The 23,332-nt window shown below is 55.0% G+C and overlaps 1 protein-coding gene across 2 annotated transcripts in view; it reads left to right on the top strand.

Moving 5' to 3' along the window:
* GRID1 (glutamate ionotropic receptor delta type subunit 1) overlaps positions 1-23,332 on the top strand; it is a 478,346-nt gene that overhangs the window by 98,435 nt on the left and 356,579 nt on the right. Inside the window, exon 3 of one of the 2 annotated variants that reach the window (XM_084904154.1) lies at positions 21,478-21,762. The exons of the other annotated variant lie outside the window; for it this stretch is intronic. Coding sequence (XP_084760280.1) covers positions 21,478-21,762 — 285 coding nt within the window. The remainder of the gene's footprint in view (positions 1-21,477; positions 21,763-23,332) is intronic. 2 annotated transcript variants of the gene reach the window in all.

Genomic DNA, 23,332 nt, shown 5'->3' with positions numbered 1-23,332 from the left:
AACCCCCATAATTCTGATGTTGGTTCGCTTGAAGTTGTCCCAGAGGTTTCTTACATTATCTTCAATTTTCTGGATTCTCTTGCCTTCTAGCTTCTGTGGAGGAGTGTCTTCTGGCTCTTTATGTTCCAAATCTTTGACTTGATTCTTACGATCTTCCCTTCTGTTTTTAGGACTCTGTAGAATATTTTTTATTTCAGACAATGTATTCTTTATTTCTTGTTGATCCCTTATCATTTCTTGTTGACTCCTTATTAATTCTAGTTGATCTCTTTTCATATCCTCATAGGCCTTATCCATCTTTTCTAGGAAATTCTTGAAAAACCTTATAAGCGTAGATTTGAACTCTATATCCAGACGCTTTTTGTCCTCCATTTCTTTCGTTTGTGATCTATTTTGTTGTCGCATTTCGCAGTTACAGATGGGACGGGGTTTCAGGGTGGAGCCTGCAGCTTTGGCTTCCGTCAGCCCCGCCCTATGCGGGTCCTTCAGTGCTCGCTGCTGGCGCCTCTGAGAGAAAGGTGCCCTCGATTTTCGCCTGCTGCCAAACAGTCTATGCCAGGGGTCTTCAAACTACGGCCCGCGGGCCACATGCGGCCCACAGAGGAGTCTGATCCTGCCCGCCAGGTTTTTTGGGCAGTGAGCGCAGCCGAGGTGTTACAGTAGGAATTAGTAGTTCATATAGTCCGGCCCTCCAGCTCTCTGAGGGACCGTGATCTGGCCCCCACTTTAAAAAGTTTGAGGACCCCTGGTCTATGCTCTCCCACAATGAGCCCGGTATTGGGGTTCAGTTCAGTTGGAAGTGGAGTTGGAGGTGGCGTTCACAGCAGTCTGGAGCCCCAGTCTCCTTCCCGTCAGGGCAATCCCGCGGCACAGCCGACTGTCCCTTCTCTGGGGGCAGTGTGCGCACCTCCGGGACCTCCTTTCTCCGCTACCCCGGGGTTCCGACTTACAGCCCAGCTCCCTATGGCTGAGCCTGAGTCCCCGGGGTCTGGCCCAGATCTGGGGTTCAGAGCAGTTGGGGGCCCAGCACAGTCGGAGTTTTATCTCCTTTCCCCTAGGGAACGCCCGCCAGGCACTCGGCCTCCCTCCTCTCCGGCTCTGTCCTCTCCGCGCGCCGCGTGTCTCCGTACCTTAGGCTTTTACAGCTCCTCCGTGCTTCCTTCTGGTTTTCTCCTTGCTTCTTGTTGTAGGATTTCCAGTCAGTCGACTTTCCTGTAGTTCTGGGTAATGTCCATTTTATATTTTAGTTGTATTTTATTAAAATTGTTGTGTGTGGCTGCGGCTAGTTGCCTACCCGAGCAGCCATCTTGGATTCTCCCTCCCATCCATCCTCCTTTTGTCATCATTCCCTCCCTCCCTCCCTCCCTCCCTCCCTCCCTCCCTCCGTCCCTCCCTCGAGTTCACTGTTTACCTACCTTTACCACCTGCCAGACACATGCTGGGACTATAAGATCCTAGGCCCTCCCGGGGCTCAGAGTCCAGTGGGGGGGCTGCACTGAGCCCCCAAGATGGAGGGAGTGGAGTGCTGTGTAAATATTTCTCTCTTTTCCATATCCAGTGTGGCTATAGAGCAGTCTAGTTCCTGCGCAGGGGGCGGCTGGGGATTGAGGAAAAGAAAGAGACAGACACAGAGATAGAAGGAAAAAGCTGGGGCCGGGTGGACCACTGTCCTCTGACAGGCACAGGCACAGTACAGCGTGCTTATTTTATTCAGCAAAACACAGGAAGTTTTACTGAAAGTCAACACAAAGGAGGTTATGTGCATTCTTGGTGGGCCTGAGTCATAATATTTCCTGGTGCTTGGCTGGATTTAAATAACAAAACCCACGCCTGGCACCTGGGCTGAAGGTCAAGCTGACAGCATGCCTGCCTTTTGACAAAGCGTGTTTCCAGGATGTGGCTTTGCCGACGCCACTGGATTGGGCTGACAGGAATTAAAGAAATGCCGTGTGCCCTCCCAGGCGCGCTCTGTAGCGCTGGGCGAGGCTCAGCTCAGAGGGTGCTGGGCCGGGTCCCAGAGCACCTGGTCTCATGGGGCGGGAACTTTTGAGGATCTTCAGCAGGGGAGAACTTTAGAGTTTAGAGAGAAATCCTATGGTATTTGTCTTTCTCTGATTGGCTTATTTCACTTAGTATTATATAATACTTTGCAGGTCCATCCATGCTGTCACAAAGGGTAAGATTTTGGGTGAGGAACTGTCAGGGGCCAGGCTGGAGGAGGAAGCTGAGCTGCGCTTAGAGCCCTATTCCCTGCTTTGTGCTCGGTTCTCCTCCCCCCCCCCCCCCTTTCCCTGTTGCAGGCCCTGATGCTGTCCAGCTAGCTCTGGGAGTTCTTAGGGTGGCCCCTGGCTCAGTGCCAGGCTTGCAGACTCTCCGGATTACCTAAGGCCCATCCCCCACTTGCCCCCCAAGAAGGAGGACCCTTCCAGTGGATGGGTGGCCTCAGCTGCCCCTGTCCTGTGGCCACTCTTTCCTCACTCAGGCCCAGGGCCGGGGCACGTCTGGGAGATGTTCAGTGTGTGGGGCGCGGACTGTTGCCATGAGCCGCATCCGCGCAGCTCAGGCGGCTCCTGCCCAGGCGCTTGTTACTGAAGAGGACCCGGGGACCCGGCGTCTGAGCAGCGGGCGCACAGCGTCACCTCAGAGCAATGGCGCGGCCCGGGCACCGTTCTGTGTCTCCCAGGGCCTCTGGAGGCTCTTTCCGCCTCAGTGCTGCCGGCGGCTGAGCTCGGGGGCTGTCTGGTCCAGGGGGCTGCGGGAGAAAGAGGACCCCTGTTTCTCTGCTAGAACTGTGGGCGCAGAGGAGGGGCCAGGGTGGTACCTGCTGCTGCACAGAGGGGGGCACCAGGAGTGTTAGCTCAGGAAGGTTGCTCTTCCCTTAGCTTTGCCTGAGTGAGTTCATCAGTGTGCATGTTCATCAGTGTGTTGTGTGTATGGCATGTTTGTGGTATGTGTATTACATGCAGTGTGTGTTGTGTGTGTGTGTGGAGTGTCAGTGTGCTGCATGAATGATGAGTAGTGTGCTCGTGTGTGTGGTGTGTTACATGCATTGTGTTGTATGTGTGTGTGTGGTCTCTGTGTTGTGTGCATGATGTGCTTGTGTGTGTGTGGCATATGTGTGTTACATGCGGTGTGTTGTATGTGTGTATGTGCAGCGTGTGTGTTGTATGTAGTATCCAGGGGTGGGCAGTCTGAGCAGATGGCCCCTCTCTTCCGGGTATGGCCCTGAGAGTCCTCTAGGGGACGCCTGAGATGGGAGTCTTCTCCTCCATCCTCACCCTCTTCCTGCTCCTCATGTCTGTCCTGTGCCCACCTTCCCACAGGCAGGTCCGGACAGCTTCACCAGGAACTGTCAGTGGAACCCGGGGCCTTTCCGTGTTCCCCAGGGGCCCAGCTCTATAGTGAGGCCTGCGAATCTGAGTGCTGCCAGCCTGACCCCGGCTGACCTAAAACATGCAAGTTCATTTGCTGAAGGCTCAGATGCTCAGGGTAAGATTTTGTTTTTAGGGCCAAGTAGTATCCCGTCATGTAAAATGTACCGCAGTTTTTAACCCACTCACCTACTGATGGACACTGGGGTTACTTCCAAATCTTGGCTGTTGTAAATAACACTGCAGTAAACATAGGGTGCATATATTCTTTCCAACTAGTGTTCTGGGTTTCTTTCAGTACATCCTCAGAAGTGGAGTCATGGGTCGCACGGCAGCTCCGTTTTTAGTTTTTTGAGGAAACTCCAGACTGCTTTCCACAGCGGCTGCCCCAGTCTGCATCCCCGCCAGTAGTGCCGAGGGCTCCCTCTTCTCCGCATCCTCGTCAGCACTTGTCTGTTGATGTGTTGATGGTAGCCATCTGGCAGGTGTGAGGTGACATCTCACTGTGGTTTTAATTTGCTTTTCTCTGATGATCAGTGATGCTGAGCATTTTTTCATATGTCTATTGGACATCTGTATGTTCTCTTTGGAGTAATGTCTATAATGATCATTTGCCCATTTTAAAATGGGATTTTTGTGTGAGTGGTATTATAAATTCTATATAAATTTTGGATATTAACCCCTTATCAGATGCATCACTGATGAGTATGTACTCCCATTCAGTGGATTGTCTTTTCATTATGTTGATGGTTTCCTTTGCTGTCCAAATGCTTTTTAGTTGGATGTCGTTCTATTTATTTTTTCTTTTGTTTCTCTTGCCCAAGATGATATTTCAGAAAAAAATATTGCTACAGGAAATGTCCAAGATTTCACTGTCTGTTTTCTTCTAGCATTTTTATGGTTTTGTGTCTAACATTTAAATCTTTAATCCATTTTCAGTTTATTCTTGTGTATTGTGTATGAAGGTGGTCTAGTTTAATTTTTTTGCATATACCTGTCCAATTTTTCTCAATATTATTTATTAAACAGACTGTCTTTACCCCACTGTATTTTCCTGTCTCATTGTTGAATATTAATTGACCATATAGGCATGGGTTTATTTCTGGGCTCTTTTCTGTTCCATTGACCTAGTATCTGCCTGTTGGTATGTCAATACCATACTGTTTTAATTACTATGGCCTTGTAGTATAGTTTGGTATTGGATAGCATGTTTCCTCCAACTTTGTTCTTCTTCCTCAAGATTGCAGTGATTATTTGGGGTCTTTTGTGGTTCCATATAAATTTTTGGAATATTTGTTCTAGTTCTGTGAAATAATGTCATTGGTATCTTTATAGAAATTGTGTTGAATCTCTAGATTGCTTTGGGTAGTATAAACATTTTTACAATGCTAATGCTTCCTAACTATGGACATGATATATGCTTCCACTTATTTCTGTCTTCTGTCTTACAATTTTCTGAGTACAGGTCTTTTGCATTATTGCTTAAATGTTTTCTCAGGGATTATCTTAACTATATCTATTTATACATATATTTATCTTTATTGTTGAAAGTATTACAGATGTCTCCCTTTCTTCCCATTAACCCCTTCTAGCCTGCCTCCACTTCCTGCTCCAAGCTTACCCACACTATGGATTTTATATTTTTTATGCAACTGTAAATAAGATTGTTTTCTTAGTTTTATATCTTGCTACTTTACTGAATCCACTTATCAGTTCTAGTAGTTTTTGTGTGGCATCTTTAGGGTTTTCTAGGTACAGTATCAGGTCATCTGAAAATAATGATGGTTTTGCTTCCTCCTTTCCAGTTTGGATGCCTTTTGTTTCTTTTTCTTGTCTGACTTCAGTGCTATGTTGAATGAGAGCGGTGAGAGCAGACAGCCCTGTTTTGTTCCCGCTCTTAAGGGAAGCCCTTTAGTTTTTGTCCATTGAGTACGATGGTTGGCTGTGGGTTTGTCATATATGGCCTTTATCATGTTGAGGTATGTTCCCTCTTGGCTGAGAATTTTTTTTCATCATAACTGGATGCTGGATTTTATCAAGTGCCCTTCCTGCATTTATTGATATGATCATGTGATTTTTATCCTTCGTTTTGTTTATGTGGTATATCACATTTATTGATTTGCGGATCTTGTACCAAACTTGTATCCCCAGAGTAAATCCCACTCACTTGTTTATGGTATATGATCTTTTTAATATATTGCTGGATCCAGTTTGTTAATATTTGTTGATGATTTTAGTATCTATATTCACCAGGGATATTGGCCTATAGTTTTCTTTCTTTTTCATGTCTTATCTGGTTTTGGAATTAGGAATTTTGGAATTACGATAATGCTGGCTTTGTAAAATGATCTAGGGAGTCTTCCTCCTCTAAAGTTTTTGGGCTAGTTTGAGAAGGATAAGTGTTAGCTTTTGTTGGAATATTTGGTAACATTATCAGGTCCAGGGCTTTTGTTTGTTAGGAGTTGTTATTATTATTTTTAATTACTGCTTCAGCTTTACTAGTTGTAATCTGTCTATGCAGATTCTCTGGTTCTTCCTGATTCACTTTTGGAAGATTGTATATTTCTAGGAATTTATCCATTTCCTTTAGATTGTCTAATTTGTTTGCATATAGTTGCTCATAATATTTTATTACAATTTCTTGTATTTCTGTGGAGTCATTTTAACAGCTGATTTCTCTTCTTTCATTTTTTATCTCACTTATTTGGGTCCTCTTTCTTTTTTCTTGATGAATCCAGTTAAAATTTTGTCAATATTGTTTATTTTTTCAAAGAATCAGCTCTTGGTTTCCTTGAACTTTTGTATTTTTTTTTTAGACTCTGTTTATTTCTGCTCTGATTTTTAGTATTTCTTTGCTTCTACCCACTCTGGGCTTTGTTAGTTGTTCTTCTTTTAGTTCCTTTAAGTCTAAAGTTAGACAGTTTATTTGAGATATTTTTTTGAGGTTGGCCTATTTGAGATTTTTTTTGAGGTTGGCCTGTATTGCTATGAATTTGCCTCTCAAAATTGCTTTTGCTGAGTCTCATATATTTTGGGATGTTGTGTTCTCATTTTTATTTGTTTCAAAGAACCTTTTGATTTCCTCCTTGATCTCCTTGTTAGCCCATTCATGGTTCAGTAACTTGTTTAGCCTCCATGTATTTCAGTTTTTTTCTAGTGTTTAATTTTTAGTTACAGATCATTATGGTCAGAGAAGATGCTTGATGTGATTTCAGTCTTCTTATATCTATTGAGACTAGTTTGTGTCTTAACACGTGGTCTATCATATAAATGTTCCACGTGCATTTGAAAGAAATGTATATTTTGCTGCTTTGAGGTAAAAGGCTCTGAAGATATCAGCTGAACCACCTGATCTAGTGTGTCATTTAAGTCTTCTGTTTCCTTGTTGATTTTATGTCTGGAAGAAGTATTTATTGATGTCAATTGGGTATTAAAGTTCACTACTCTGACTGTATTACTGCCAATCTCTCCCTTCATGTCCATCAAGATTTGCTTTCTATACTTTGGTGAACTTATGTTGGGTGCATAAATGTTTACAAGGGTTATATCCTCTTGTTGGAATGCTCTCTTTATCATCATGTAATGTTCTTCTTTGTCTCCTATTTATAGCCTTTGGTTTAAAGTGTATTTTGTAAGATATAAGTATTCATACTCCAGTGTTTTTTTTTTTTTAATTTCCATTTGCATGAAATATCTTTTTATTTTTAGTCTGCGGGTATTCTTTGTTCTCAGGTGAGTCTCTCATAGATATATATGGGTCTTTTTTTTATTTTTATAAAGCCATTTAGCTACCCTACGTCTTTTGATTGGAGCACTGTGCCATTTAATTTTTTAAATCTCTCTCTTCTCTCTCTCTCTCTCTCTCTCTCTCTCTCTCTCTCTCTCTCTCTCTTATATATATCTTTATTGATTTCAGAGAGGAAGGGAGAGGGAGAGAGAGATAGAAACATCAATGATGAGAGAGAACCATTGATCAACTGCCTCCTGCACGCTTCCTAGTGGGGATCGAGCCTACAACTGGGCATATGTCCTTGGCTGGAATCCAACCTGGGACCCTTCATTCAGCCCACAGGCCAATGTTTTATCCATTGAGCCAAACTGACTAGGGCTGTGGTCGGCAAACTGTGGCTCTTGAGCCACATGTGGCTCTTTAGCCCCTTGATTGTGGCTCTTCCACAAATACCACGGCCTGGGCGAGTCTATTTTGAAGGAGTGGCGTTAGAAGAAGTTTAAGTTTAAAAAATATGGCTCTTAAAAGAAATTTCAATCATTGTACTGTTGATATTTGACTCCGTTGACTAATGAATTTGCTGACTACTGGACTAGGGTATGCCATTTACATTTAAAGTAATTATTGATAGGTACATATTTGTTGTCATTTTACTCATTTAACTATATACTTTTTCCCTTTCTTTTTAAAGAGGACCCTTTAATATTTCTTGTAATACTAGTTTGGTGGTAACAAACTCCCTTAGCTTTTCCTTGTTTGGGAAGCTCCTTATTTCTTCTTCAATTGTAAATGATAGCCTTGCTGGGTAAAGTAGTCTTGGTTGTTGGTCCTTGTTTTTCATCACTTTGAATATTTCATGTCAACCCCTTCTGGCCTAAAATGTTAGAAATCAACTGACAGTCTTATGGGAGCTTCCTTGTTAGAAATTACTGTCTTTCTCTTGTGGATTTTAAGATTCTCTCATTGTCTTTAACCTTTGCCATTTTATTATACTGTGTCTTCATGTGGACCTCTTTGTCCCATCTTTTTTGGGACTCTCTATGCTTCCTGGACTTGTACCTAATTTTCCTTTACCAGGTTAGGAAAGTTTTCCCTTATTATTTCTTCAAAAGTTCTTATGTACAATATCATGTCATCTGCAAATAAGGATAACTTTACTTCTTCTTTTCCAATTTGGATGCCTTTTATTTCCTCCTCTTGTCTGATTGCAATGGCTAGTACTTCCAGAACTATGTCAAACAGGAGTGGCGAGAGTGGGCATCCCTGTCTTGTTCCTGTTCTTAGAGGGAATGGTTTTAGTTTTTGCCCATTGAGTATAATGTTGGCTGTGGGTTTATCATATATAGCTTTTAGTATGTTGAGGTATGATCCTTGTACTCCCACCTTTTTAAGAGATTTTAACAGGAAAGGGTGTTGGATTTTATCAAATGCTTTTTCTGCGTCAATTGATATGACTATATGATTTTTATCTTTCAATTTGTTTATGTGATGTATCACGTTTATTGATTTGCGGATATTGTACCATCCTTGCATTCCTGGAATAAATCCTACTTGGTCATGGTGTATGATCTTTATGATGCTCTGCTGGAGTCGATTTGCTAGAATTTTGTTGAGGATTTTGGCATCTATGTTCATGAGGGATATTGGCCTGTAATTCTCTTTCATTGAGTTGTCTTTATCTGGTTTTGGAATTAGGGTGATGCTGGCTTCATAGAAGGAGTTTATTTCTTCAAAAGTTCTTGATCCCTTGCTTTATCTCTTCTCCTTCTGGTATGTTTATGATATGGATGTTTCACTTCATGTTGTCCTTAAACTATTATTAAAAAAACAAACAACTTTTTTCTTTTTGCTGCTCTGGTTGGGTATTTTTCCTAGTTTGTCTTTCAAATTGCTGATTTGACCCTGTGCTTCATTCAACTTACTGTTCATTCCTTCTAGTGTATTCTTTATTTCAGATATTATTATTATTTTTTATTTCTGACTGGTTCTTTTTATAGTTTTTATGTCCTTTTTAATACTTACTATATTTCTGTTTAAGGTATCTTTTATTTCTCCCATTCTTTGCCTAAGTTTCTTGAGCATTCTTATAACCATTGTTTTGAACTCTATCTTTGGTAAATTGCTTGCCTCTGTTTCATTTAGCTCTTTTTCTGGAGTTTTATCCTTTTCTTTTATTTGGGGCATGTTTCTTTGTCTCCCCATTGGCTGCCTCTTTGTGTTTGTTCCTATGTATTACATAGATCAGCCATGACTCCCTGTCTTGGTAGCATGGCCTTGGTAGTAGGTGTTTTGTGGGACCTGTTGGCACAGTCTCCTTGATCATCTTTGCTGGGCGCTCTGGGAATGTACCTTGTGTCTGTTATGTGGGCATCTTGTAATTGAGTCTCGACTGCTATTGATTTACTTATGCATGGGATCCACCTTCAGTCTGGTTAATTGTGAGGATCAACCTTGACCACAGAGTATGAGCTGTGGTGCAGATGGTGACCACATGAACAGATTTTGCCTCAGCAGGCCCTGGGTCTGTTGAGCGCTCCCTTTGGATATGCTGCTTGTCAAGCTATTGCATCCTGCTCTGATGTTGTCTGAAGGTAGCCGGTGGCTGTGTTGGCTCTGGAGCCTCTTGGGAGGGACTCAGGTGCAAGCTAATGTCAGATGCCGCCTGTGATCGGCCCTGGGCAGTCTGTTTGAAGTTACAAAGTGAACCAGAGTTTGTGGCTGTCTCTGCTGGGCTTGGGTGTGTGCAGGAAGGATTGACTATGCACTGAGGCCAGCACTTGCCGGCACTGGTCCCCTTGGAATCCTGAGGCCCGCCTTCTCCCGCCTCTGCCTGCTGGCTCCCGAGATGGCTGTTCCTGAGAGAACTGCCTGTACTCTAGTTGCATGAGGCAGGTTCTCAGTGAGTCATCAGGCAGGGGTGAGAGCTGTTCACAGGATTGATAGAGCTTCAATCTTGGTGCCATTGCTGAGTCTGAGACCACTCGACATATGTCCCCAGGTATACCACGTCCAGCTCACCTGCTGGGTGATGGGGTGGGGTCTCAGGGTGAGGCCAACAGAGTTTATCAGGCCCAAATAGACCAAGATTCGGCCATGTGAAGGGAAAGTGCTCTCTGGTCAGGTGTGTGAGGGAAGTTTCCCCTGTCCTCGAGCCACACTCAGTCCGCCAGATTCTGTCAGGAGCCTGCTCTCAGCAGGGGGGCCACTGGGACGCAGGAGATGTTGGTCAGCCATGGGGGACAGGGAGGTGTGACCCCCACCCCAGAGCCACAGGCTCGGTCCGTTGTGCAGAGCCCCGGGAGTTGGGGGGTGGGCTGCCTGGAGCGGGGACTGGCGTCTGCAGTGAGGGCGGCGCCAGTCAGGTTTATGGGAATATGAGGGGAATGGCCCTGCTCCGAAGCCACACAGCCCTGTCAGCGAGGCCAGCCGAGCCTGCCCACCCCTCTGCACCAGCCCAGGCAGTGCCTCCTCAGCAGCAGAAGGGGGACCGGAGCGCAGGGTATGGCGCTTCCCCTGGGCACACAGAGCGGCATCTCCACCCAAGAAGATGGCCAGCCTGTCCCCTAGCCTCTCAGGGCCGCACACCCAGCCTCTCCTCATGGGCTGGCAGCTCTGCCCCCTCCTGGGCCCTGTGAGCGGCTGCGGATGGGTTTGTCTTTGCCCTTTGAGAGGGCGCCTGCTTCTCCAGCAGCCGCCTGACTCCCTGGCACAGAGCCCCTGCCATGCTCACAGCCCGGCTCTGTGCTCTGGCCTGGGAGTCCGGCTTGCGGGTGACACCCCACGCTCCAGGGGGAGCCTTTGCAGCTGAGATGTCCCTCCGGCGTCTCAGCCGCCGCCGGGGCAGGGACCGCCCTGCTCACCTGCACTCCCCCCAGTCTCCGGCTGGCTCTGCTGTGATCCCTGGTCAGAGGACTGCTCCAGAAGGTGGGTGCGGCTGACGTTCTGTGTTTTAGTTGTCATCCAGTTGTCCTTGGAGGAGGTAGGTGTGCCTCCCGCCTACTCTACCTGCCATCTTGGATCCACAATCCACTTGTGAACTTTAAAAAGGCTCCTGTCTTTAAAGAAGGGTGGGACCTCTGACTTGGGAGGCTAGGTTCTTAGCAGATCTTTCCGTTCCTCTCCCTACAACCTGGGCCCCTTGGCCTCCTTGGCCCCACTCCAGAGCAGGCCTGCCTTCACACCCAGGTGGGGCTGGGCCTGGGACACCAGCACCTCCGGGCCCTGCCAGGTCCAGGCCCCTTGCAGGCATCGGCCTCTCCTGCGCAGACATGAGCTTGCAGGACAGGAACTGCCATGAGCAATGTATAGTGCTCATCTGAATATGAGAAGGCTGGAACCCTGTAAATATTGGTTATTCTCAGCCGTGAGTAGAGCTTCCCTCGTGTTACATCCTTTTAAGTCACCGTTTAAGGCAAAAACGTGTCGCACTGGCTGGTGCCAGTGCTGCAGAAGTGCAGGAGCGGATGGAATTGGAGCAGCCACGGGGGTCTCGGTCCTGGGATGGACCTGAGGCCAGGGCCTCGCGCCTGTGAGAGGGACTGGGGGAGGCACACGCCCTCTCGGACTCTCCTCCGGCCTCGGCAGGGTTCTCAGCTGGAGTGGGAGCCACGGGCCCGTGGAGCAGGCTCAGTAGGTCCTGGGTGCCAGCTGTCCTCAGCGCCCAACCGTTCTTCACTTCAGAACACAGTCCCGGCGCCTGTGCCTCAGGCCTGCCCGCCAGTGGCCCGCAGGTTGTGCAGAGACAGGTGGTCACTCAGCTGACAGCTCGCAGGTGAGCTGCGCTCTGTACCGGGTGGGCAGGCCCAGGAGGCAGCAGGTGTGAGCGGAGCTCTGCGGAGGAGGAGGAGCTCGGTGTTGGAGACAGTGGCCAGAGCTTGGGGGGCTGGTGGAGGAGTGCAGCCGAGTGTACCCAGTGTCAGCTGGCTGTTCCCGGGGGCCAGGCCCTGGGGCACCGTGGAGGAGCAGAGGTGGTGGTGGGGTGCTGCTGGAGGTCTTTGGAGGAATGGGCTCATCTGTCCTATTTGTGTGTCTCCCTACATCCCTCATCCTGGTCTCCGTGTGACTCCATCAGAGCACGCTGGAGGACCCAGCAGGCCAGTGGGCAGGCGGGCACGGCTCTGACCAGAAACGGCGCTGTAGCCTCCCAGTGCCCACATCGCCCGCACCTCCCTCTGCACATCCTGCGCCTGAGGCTGGGGTCCTCTCTCAGAGGCAGCGGCAGGAGTGAGTGTGGAAGGGAAGGTCCTCTGTGCGGAGGCTCTGCCGAGAGGAGCCGAGGCCGCGCCCTCGGCCGGCTCCTTCTGGCCATGCAGGAGCTCTCGGCGATGCAGGGGTGGGTCTGTGAGTGTGCATGCGGGGAAGTGGCGTTCTGGGAGGTGGCACAGCTGGCGGTGCTGAGGGAGGCTCATGTCTGGAAGGTGGCACAGCTCTCCAGCCACAGGATCAGGGCAGGGGGCAGGGGGCAGGGCGGGGTTGGCAGAGCCCAGAAGCGGGGTCAGTGGTGGCATCCTCAGCCCTACGAGCAGTCTCTCTACCCGCTGGGAGAGCTTCTGGTCAGTCCTCAGTCCTGGTCCAGCAGCTGGTGGGCCGGGCGTGGCACGGAGGGTGGAGCTCTCAGGCCCGCCCCCCAGGCTGCTGGAGGGGGAGGTGTCGGTGTGTCCCTGTGGACGGCCCTGGAGACGGGCCCGCAGGGTGGGAATGGTGCCTGTGCCTCAGTTTGCCTGGGCGAGCGCCTCCGGGCTGGGGGTCACCAGCTGCCGCTGGCATCCTGGCCGGCTGACCGAGGCCAGTGCGGGAGCTCCCGCCAGAGCGGTGCCGCCCGGCCTGCAGGCCAGGCCTCGGCCCACTCTCTCCCTGCACCCTGTGAATTGGTGAGTCCCACGGAGAGTGCCTGGCTTTAAGAAACCCCTTCTTCAGATGTGGGTGTGGCTCCCCTCTCGGGATGAGTGTCTGGGGACCTTGGCAGGTTTGACAATCTGTGTCTCCTGAAGTGTGGGCAGCGGCGTGCACTCCTGCGGAGCCGCGAGGTGTGCAGTGTGTGCTGTGCAGCGCCAGCCGCGGCCGGGCTGGAGGGCAGCACACAGTACATAGCACACAGCTGGGCCGGGCTGGAGGGCAGCACACAGCACACAGCACACAGCTGGGCCGGGCTGGAGGGCAGCACACAGCACACAGCACACAGCTGGGCCGGGCTGGAGGGCAGCACACAGCACACAGCACACAGCTGGGCCGGGCTGGGAGGGCAGCACACAGCACACAGCTGGGCCGGGCTGGGAGGGCAGCACACAGCACACAGCTGGGCCGGGCTAGAGGGCAGCACACAGCACACAGCTGGGCCGGGCTGGGAGGGCAGCACACAGAACACAGCACACAGCTGGGCCGGGCTGTAGGGCAGCACACAGCACACAGCACACAGCTGGGCCGGGCTGGAGGGCAGCACACAGCACACAGCACACAGCTGGGCCGGGCTGGGAGGGCAGCACACAGCACACAGCTGGGCCGGGCTGGAGGGCAGCACACAGCACACAGCACACAGCTGGGCCGGGCTGGAGGGCAGCACACAGCACACAGCACACAGCACACAGCTGGGGCCAGGCTGGGAGGGTAGCACACAGCACACAGCACACAGCACACAGCACACAGCTGGGGCCAGGCTGGGAGGGTAGCACACAGCACACAGCACACAGCACACAGCTGGGCCGGGCTGGAGGGCAGCACACAGCACACAGCACACAGCTGGGCCGGGCTGGGAGGGCAGCACACAGCACACAGCACACAGCTGGGCCGGGCTGGAGGGCAGCACACAGCACACAGCACACAGCACACAGCACACAGCCGGGGCCAGGCTGGGAGGGCAGCACACAGCCGGGCGCGGGCTCCTGCCTCGGCAGTGACTGCAGTTCACAATCGCACGCTCCATGTGTGACTGTGAAGAGAGGGAAGGGGCTGTGGAGTTCTCACAAGGGAGTGACGGTTACCGCAGAGGTCCAGGAGGGTGGGGTGGGTGCTAGCCAGGAGGAGAGTGTGTGTGTGTGTGTGTGTGTGTGTGTGTGGCGGGGGGCATTGCAGGCCAAGGGGGGGTGGTGAGACTCAGACGTGGCAGGAGCCTGGGTGTCTGCCCTGCACAGGCCAGCCCGGGACACGGTGGTGGCGGGCCCGGGCCGCTGTGAGGGTGTGGTTTGTCTTCGCCGTGGGGAGGGGCGTGGAGGGGGCAGGGGCAGTGCAGCTGGCTGGTCCTCAGGAGGCGCGCCCAGGGGTTGGGACGGGCGGCGTGTATTGGGCGGTGGTGGCTTAGACCAGGGGGATGGCAGTGGCATGGAGGAAAATTGGCAGACCCGAGAGATAGTTTGGAGATAAATACCCAGGACTTGGTGATGCTCGGGAGCAGAGGGCCCGGAGCGCAGGGTCAGGAGCAGGTGGGTGGGGGCGTCCTTTGCTGAGATTGGTGGACGAGGAGGGACAGGGTCGCACCGAGGATATGCCAAGTCTGAGCTGCCAGTGGGCTCAGGAGGGGAGACCTGACAGGGATGGGCCCGGGGTGGTTGTGGCCTGTCTGAGGGCTGGGTCTCACTCCTGACGGGACGGCCAGGCGTGCAGGCGGCTCTGATGCCACTGAGCCAGGACGTGTGAGGGTCTGCAGAGGCAAGAAGGGGGAGCACCCACCAGGGGCGTGCCTTCCTCCCCCTCCCACCCGCAGAGGTGAGGGGCTGTGGCAGGAAGCGGGCGAAGCCCCCAGGGGGCTGGCTTCCGTTTTATCCCTGAAGAGTGAGCAAGGGCCTTGTTGGACATGGGGAAGCCAGGCGGGAGAGGAGGACAGCAGGAGGCTGAGGTGGAGGCCCCGCTGAGGGCCACGCACCTCGCAAGGTCACATGCTCCAGCCGTGTGGCTGTCAGCTTCGCCCATGCTCGGGCAGGGTCGTGGTTGGCGGGCTGCCCACCGCCAGCTGCTGCGCAGGAGAGCAGTGAGGGTCTGAGGTCCGTGACCACAGGAGGCACAGGAAGGGGAGTGGGAGGGAGCGGGAGGGGGCTGTGGGATGTGCTGGCCAGGATGCCCTGGGTCCAGAGCAGAGCGAGCAGGGGCGGCTGGGACCCTCCCCGCTGCCTGCCCGGGAGTGCGAGGGAGGCGGCAGCTCTAGCTCCGGCCTCTGCGAGCCTCTGCCACTCATTCCCCTCCTCATGGCTTTGTTTATCTTTCAAACGTCTTAATAAAACATGAGGAATGTTTATTCTCTATAGATCAATAATTTATTCTGAGTTATGACAATACTGAGTTCGGTCAATTACTCATTGACTGTAAAGTATTTATAAATGCTACCTCCATTTACAGCGCCACCCATTAGGCTTCCAATGGGAACAGACGGTGGCACAGAGGGAGGAGGGCACAGGGGTGTGTGGGAGCAGGGAGCCATGGCTGCTCAGATCGCGCTGGGAGTCCCGCTGGGGAGCCGGCCGGCCCGCGGGGCCCTCAGAGAGCCCCTCCTGTGGGCGAGGCGGAGCCCGGGCCGCCAGGCTCCTTGGGGCTGAGGCATCTCTCCGGGCTGCTTCTGCCAGGAGGCGTGTTCCCTCCTGCCCACCCGGGAAGTCCTGTCCTCTGACCACCAGGCTGCTGAGTGCGTGAGGCTGGGCCGTGGCGTCAGAGCAGCAGGGCCCCGGGTGGCCACCCCTCTGCAGGGACCCCGTGGGCCCTCCCCGAGGAGCAGAGGGTGTGCCCTGGGCATGATGCCTTCTGGGCACAGGGCGGGGTGGGTGGGGCTGGCTGTGACAGCACATCCCAGGTGGTGGCACGGAAATTGTGCGTCTCCTCCAGCACAAGTCGTGGTCCCGCCTTTTCCAGGAATCCCCTGGGCTCAGCATGGTGCCAGGGCGACCTCATGTCTGAGCACTGTCTCCCCCCACACCCGCCTGCAGGCAGGGGGCGGGTGAGTGGGGTCCGCCTCACCCCGGGAGGTTTGCTTCTGCGTGCGCACCTGCCCAAGAGGGTCCCTGGAGAAGGGCTGGGCAGGTTCCCACAGGATCCCGGGCCCTGCGGTCCCCCGTCTTCTGGGACCGGCCCACGGTCTGCCCTGCGGTTCTGTGCCAGGGCTCTGGCTGCTTGCCCTGGCCGCTCTGTGCTGCATTTTGTCACCAGAGGAGCAGAAAGCTCACCTGGGGTGAAGGTTACAGAGACCTTCTCACCTGTGGTGTGGCCCTGAGGCTGGAGGCCGACACTGCCGGGAGGCGGGGGTGGGGGAGGGAGAGGAGGATGGTGATTGTGGAGCCCCTGGGATGCTGGCTGACAGCAGCCTCTCTCTGGCTCCCAGCAGCTTCTCTCTTCCCAATTCCTGGGCCTCAGAGCTCAAGCTGCTCATTAGCCCTCTTTGCTCCTGACTGTCCGCTGAGGAGCCATTCTCAGGGCCCTTTGTCAGCCCGTCCGCCTGCATTGTCACAATCAGAGGAGATCAGCACATTGTCACAATCAGGAGAGGTCAGCGCGTTGTCACAATCAGGGGAGGTCAGCGCGTTGTCACAATCAGGGGAGATCAGCGCGTTGTCACAATCGGGAGATCAGCGCGTTGTCACAATCAGGGGAGGTCAGCGCGTTGTCACAATCAGGGGAGGTCAGCGCGTTGTCACAATCAGGGGAGATCAGCGCGTTGTCACAATCAGGGGAGATCAGCGCGTTGTCACAATCAGGGGAGATCAGCGCGTTGTCACAATCGGGAGATCAGCGCGTTGTCACAATCAGGGGAGATCAGCGCGTTGTCACAATCGGGAGATCAGCGCGTTGTCACAATCAGGGGAGGTCAGCGCGTTGTCACAATCAGGGGAGATCAGCGCATTGTCACAATCGGGAGATCAGCGCATTGTCACAATCAGGGGAGATCAGCGCGTTGTCACAATCAGGGGAGGTCAGCGCGTTGTCACAATCAGGGGAGATCAGCGCGTTGTCACAATCAGGGGAGGTCAGCACATTGTCACAATCAGGGGAGGTCAGCGCGTTGTCACAATCGGGAGATCAGCGCGTTGTCACAATCAGGGGAGATCAGCGCGTTGTCACAATCGGGAGATCAGCGCGTTGTCACAATCAGGGGAGATCAGCGCGTTGTCACAATCGGGAGATCAGCGCGTTGTCACAATCAGGGGAGATCAGCGCATTGTCACAATCGGGAGATCAGCGCGTTGTCACAATCAGGGGAGATCAGCGCATTGTCACAATCGGGAGATCAGCGCGTTGTCACAATCAGGGGAGATCAGCGCATTGTCACAATCGGGAGATCAGCGCGTTGTCACAATCAGGGGAGGTCAGCGCGTTGTCACAATCAGGGGAGGTCAGCGCGTTGTCACAATCGGGAGATCAGCGCGTTGTCACAATCAGGGGAGGTCAGCGCGTTGTCACAATCAGGGGAGGTCAGCGCGTTGTCACAATCAGGGGAGGTCAGCGCGTTGTCACAATCAGGGGAGGTCAGCGCGTTGTCACAATCAGGGGAGGTCAGCGCGTTGTCACAATCAGGGGAGATCAGCGCGTTGTCACAATCAGGGGAGATCAGCGCGTTGTCACAATCAGGGGAGGTCAGCGCGTTGTCACAATCAGGGGAGGTCAGCGCGTTGTCACAATCAGGGGAGGTCAGCGCGTTGTCACAATCAGGGGAGGTCAGCGCGTTGTCACAATCAGGGGAGATCAGCGCGTTGTCACAATCAGGGGAGATCAGCGCGTTGTCACAATCGGGAGATCAGCGCGTTGTCACAATCGGGAGATCAGCGCGTTGTCACAATCAGGGGAGATCAGCGCGTTGTCACAATCGGGAGATCAGCGCGTTGTCACAATCAGGGGAGGTCAGCGCGTTGTCACAATCAGGGGAGATCAGCGCGTTGTCACAATCGGGAGATCAGCGCATTGTCACAATCAGGGGAGATCAGCGCGTTGTCACAATCAGGGGAGGTCAGCGCGTTGTCACAATCAGGGGAGATCAGCGCGTTGTCACAATCAGGGGAGGTCAGCACATTGTCACAATCAGGGGAGGTCAGCGCGTTGTCACAATCGGGAGATCAGCGCGTTGTCACAATCAGGGGAGATCAGCGCGTTGTCACAATCAGGGGAGATCAGCGCGTTGTCACAATCAGGGGAGGTCAGCGCGTTGTCACAATCAGGGGAGATCAGCGCGTTGTCACAATCAGGGGAGGTCAGCGCGTTGTCACAATCAGGGGAGGTCAGCGCGTTGTCACAATCAGGGGAGATCAGCGCGTTGTCACAATCAGGGGAGGTCAGCGCGTTGTCACAATCAGGGGAGATCAGCGCGTTGTCACAATCAGGGGAGATCAGCGCGTTGTCACAATCAGGGGAGGTCAGCGCGTTGTCACAATCAGGGGAGGTCAGCGCGTTGTCACAATCAGGGGAGGTCAGCGCGTTGTCACAATCAGGGGAGGTCAGCGCGTTGTCACAATCAGGGGAGGTCAGCGCGTTGTCACAATCAGGGGAGGTCAGCGCGTTGTCACAATCAGGGGAGGTCAGCGCGTTGTCACAATCAGGGGAGGTCAGCGCGTTGTCACAATCAGGGGAGGTCAGCGCGTTGTCACAATCAGGGGAGGTCAGCGCGTTGTCACAATCAGGGGAGATCAGCGCATTGTCACAATCGGGAGGTCAGCGCGTTGTCACAATCAGGGGAGGTCAGCGCGTTGTCACAATCGGGAGATCAGCGCGTTGTCACAATCGGGAGATCAGCGCATTGTCACAATCGGGAGATCAGCGCGTTGTCACAATCAGGGGAGATCAGCGCGTTGTCACAATCAGGGGAGGTCAGCGCGTTGTCACAATCGGGAGATCAGCGCGTTGTCACAATCAGGGGAGGTCAGCGCGTTGTCACAATCGGGAGATCAGCGCATTGTCACAATCGGGAGGTCAGCGCGTTGTCACAATCAGGGGAGATCAGTGCATTGTCACAATCGGGAGATCAGCGTGGTGGCTTGCTCTGTAGCAGAGAATGAGATGAAGGCTGCTGTCTGCTGGGAGCGGCAGACACACCTCCTGGCCGAGCGGGAGGAGCAGTGTGGCTTCCGCCCTCCGCCTGGCCGGGCTCTGGGACGCCCTTCACACGCAGACCTCTCACAGGGCGCGCAGAGCGTGAGGGGCGCCGTCTTTCCGGGCAGGACCCCGAGGAGGCCTGCCCCCTGCCAGGCCCGCGGGGTGTCCGCGGCAGGGCCGGGTCAGACCCCGGCCAGGACCCCCCTCAGCCAGGGCAGATGTAACGTCCTGTCCTGGGAATGAGCGCACAACTGGGTTGAGCTCACGCGGTTTGGGTTTGACCCTTTGATTGTTAGGTTTGGAGCCTCCGAACAGCCATTGTTTGGACAGTGCCCCGTTAGCAGGCTGTTCCCAGGGGCTGGACAGGGGCCTGCGTGGGCCTCTCCCCCGGGCCTGAGCTTCCAGCCCCGATCCCGCCCTGTGGTCGCTGGGGCCGGAGCAGCAGGCGGCCACGGGAGGCTGTCGGCTTCGGGGTGAGTTGTGGCTGGGACCCTGGGCACGGCGGGGGCAGGATGTGGAAGCAGACATGCTTGTGCCCAGCTCGGGGCTGCACTCGTGGTCCTCGGGGCGTCACTGCTCCCGCAGCTCTGCTGCTGCGGAAAGCCGGATGGGTTCATGCCCCGTCCAGCCACTCGATGAAGTAGAAACCAGAAGCTCAGAAAGGAGATGTGCTGTGGCCACAGGCTGCTGCCCGCAGAGCGGCAGAGCCAGGAGACTCCGGGCTGCGGCCGCAGCGGCCGGGGCAGGGCGCCAGCAGCACTGTCTGCTCCGAGCTGTTCCTGCTGCCAGGCGGCGCCTGGTCCGCACCGTCGCTCTGCTCCCTGCTGTGGTCCGAGCCTCTCTCTCCCTTTGGGGTCCCAATGCCACCCCCACGGGGCTCACCCTCCTCCGGCCCCTCCTTTCTCACAGGCCCAACTGTGGGGTCTGTCTCCTTGGTAGATCGAAAGGGGGACCCGCTTATTTTGCTCTTTGTCCCCCCACAGGTTTGCAGATAGGGGAGAGCGGGTGAGGAGTGCTGGACATGGGTCCGAAGCCCGCCTGGGGGTGGAGAGTCTGAGTCTTGAAGCGCGAGTGGGTGTGAGGTTTGAGAGGTAATAGAAAGCGGGGCAGGTGCCAGGGGCCGAGACTTGGGCAGTTGGTTGGGGCAGTAGTCGGCAAACTGCGGCTTGTGAGCCACATGCGCTCCTTGCCCCTTGCGTGTGGCTCTTTCACAAAATACCACGCGTGGGTGTGGTGCGCATGTACAGTGCGATTGAAACTTTGTGGCCCATGCGCAGAAGTCGGTGTTTGGCCTGGGTGAGTCTGTTTTGAAGAAGTGGCGTTAGAACACTCAAGGGCCAAAGAGCCGCATGTGGCTGGCGAGCCGCGGTTTGCCGAGCGCTGGGCCGGGGCGTGGCGAGGGGGCCTGTGACAGCAGGGCCGCACGGCTTCGGGGCCGCAGGCGCTCTGAGGCGTGGACTGCGGGAGCCGCCGGAGGCTTACCACAGGAGCAGCGTGGCTGGGTCTCTTCCGGGGAGCTCTGCGGGGAAAGCTGGTGAGGGGTAGGCTGGGGTGGGTCTCTGGCTCAGCTGCGGCTGCTCTCTCCCGCCTCCTGCCGGCACAGCGCGCTGCTGGTAATGTCGCTCCAGGGCTGTTCGGAAACGGTGCCGGGTGCGAGGGGTCTCGGCCGCGCCCGCTGCCCCAGAGGAGTAGGTGGTGGCTGACGGGCGTCCCTCGTGCTTACGGTCACCCCAGAGGGCCGTGCCACCTCCGGCCAGCCCGCAGCGGCCGCCCTCCCCGGAGCCCCTCCCTTCGCCCCTGGCGAGTGGCTGGGTCACCGGGGCCCTGGAGCCAGCGCGGGGCTGGGCTGACCAGGCTTTAGGACGTGAACCAAGTGGACTCGGCCGGAAGACTTAGGACAACCTGGTCCTCCGGGTCCGTGTCTCGCCGACTCCGCTGTGAGTCACTCCCTCAGTCCCAGGCCGCCAGCCCGCCGCAATTGAAGCGCTGCCAGCGTTGTCCTGGTCTGGGCCTGGCCTAGGGAGCACAGATAAAAGCACGCGAGCTCTGGGCTGTGAGGGTGCAGCCGGGCAGCAGGCAGGACGGCTGCCGCCGCACGAGGCCCCAGGCAGAGGGGCTGCGTCCTTTTCCGCCATCTCTGCTCCGGCAGCCTACGGCCAGCAATGGTGCCTCTCCTGGCCTTTGCTTTCTTCTCTGTCGAATGGACACAAGAGCAGAGGGCCTCAGTGAGAGCGGGAGAGCCGCTGGCCTGGCTGGGATGGGCTCCTGGTCGCTGGAAGGAGGCAGCACTTCTCGGGGCCCAGGCATGCGCGGCGGCGCGGGCGGGTGGGGAGCCGCAGTGTCACCCGTGCTGACCCTGGTCTCTCGCTCTCTTTCCAGCCTGTGACCTCATGACCCAGGGGATCTTGGCTCTGGTCACGTCCACTGGCTGTGCGTCGGCCAACGCCCTGCAGTCCCTCACCGACGCGATGCACATCCCGCACCTCTTCGTCCAGCGCAACCCGGGAGGGTCGCCGCGCACGGCCTGCCACCTGAACCCCAGCCCCGACGGCGAGGCCTACACGCTGGCCTCCCGGCCGCCCGTGCGCCTCAATGACGTCATGCTGCGGCTGGTGAGCGAGCTGCGCTGGCAGAAGTTCGTCATGTTCTACGACAGCGAGTACGGTGAGTGCGCCGGCCGCTCTGGCTCCGGGGCGCCCCTCGGCGCTCTGCCCCCCGGGGCGGCCCTCGGTGCTCTGCCCCCCGGGGCGCCTCGGTGCGGGAGGTCTGCGCTGGCCGCTCTGCCCCCTGGGGCGGCCCTCAGGGTTCTGGCCCCCGGGGTGCCTCGGTGCGGGAGGCCTGTGCTGGCCACGGCAGGGCGGGCGGCTGGCTGCCCCCGGGCAGGTGAGGGAGGCGTGGAAGGGGTGTGGTCTGAGCCAGTGGGGCTCAGCGGCAGGGCCCAGCCTTGAGCTTCACAAGTGGGGGAAGAGCTGTGCAAACAGATACATAGACAGGCACTGAAGTTGCCTAGCAACACACCTTACCATGACAGCTGAAATTCGAATCATCTTCAATAAAATATTAATAACCTGCTGGCGGGCCTGACGGCTGCATGCAGGCGGCGGTGGAGGCCCCAGCACGGGCGTCCCCGAGCCTCCTCTCCCAGGATTGCCAGCACCAGCCCTTCCAGCTCCGTCCTGCCTCCTCCCATCTACCCTTAGTTGCAGGGTCTTGGCAAATGTCAGGGGATCACTGGGCATGAGCGGTCATGGCTTCTTCGAATATCTGCCACATGGAAAGAATCATATTGGCTTCTTGGAAAGCCAGAAAGATGGTGTGGGAGAAGTAGCTGCAGGTTTTCACACGGCGGCTCTGGAAATAACAGAGCGACCCAGCGGCCGCACCCGGCCCCCAGCGGCAGCTGCGTGCAGAGCCGCCTGCAGCTCGGAAGCAGGAACGCACGTGCGTGCCCTTGCTCACACCCTGCAGCGCTCATGCAGGCGGCGTGCGCTCACTGCCGTGCGATTTCACCTCGTGCAGATCCACGTGACCCCATAGTCAGGATCTATGCTATAGCCACGGCCACACGTTTCATGTCTTGAAGGGTGTGAGGTCCGTGAGGCCGGCAGCCTCAGGGTGAGCCCAGTCCTTGGCTCCTTGGCCAGGAATGTAACCGTGGAGAGGAGCCAGGTGTTTGCATCTGCCTGGCTCTCTGCCCCGAGGCTGGGCGGCCTCGCCCTGAGCACGTACGCTGCCGAGGCTGCGGGAGGAGTGGCGGCGTGGGCACCGCTGTCGTAGAGGTGAGGCGCTGAGGGGACAGCGTGGCCGAGACTCTGGCACTTTAACTGGACTCTGTCCAGGACTTGGCCCTCCTGCCCCCCAGTCTCGGGCCCTGGGAGCAGTGGGAGCCCAGGCCACTGGGAGCACAGGGCGCCTCTAGGGCCAGCCTTCCTCTGAGAACCTTGTGTTGGTGGCTCAGCTCGGGCCGTCGGGCCTGCTCTGAGGCTGGCTGAGGGGAGGTGTGCATGTGCCAGGCGGAGGGTGCTGTGTCCTCTGTTCCCACCCCTCTTCTCCTGGCACCGTTGTTCTCCTTCTGCTCTGACCTACAGACACTCTTCACGCCCTGTTCTCCCTAAGCTTCAAGGTGGTTTTGGGGGAACCTTGACCGCAGGGGGTGGGGATCAGCCCTCCAGGCCCCCACCCACCCTTCCGCACGCCTAAATGACACCCCACGGCACCTGCTCAAACTCCCTTT

Source organism: Pipistrellus hanaki, assembly GCF_964339955.1.
Source record: "Pipistrellus hanaki genome assembly, chromosome: 14".
NCBI lineage: Eukaryota > Metazoa > Chordata > Mammalia > Chiroptera > Vespertilionidae > Pipistrellus > Pipistrellus hanaki.
The sequence above is the reverse complement of the archived record's forward strand: the minus strand, read 5'-3'. Positions and strand labels throughout refer to the sequence as shown.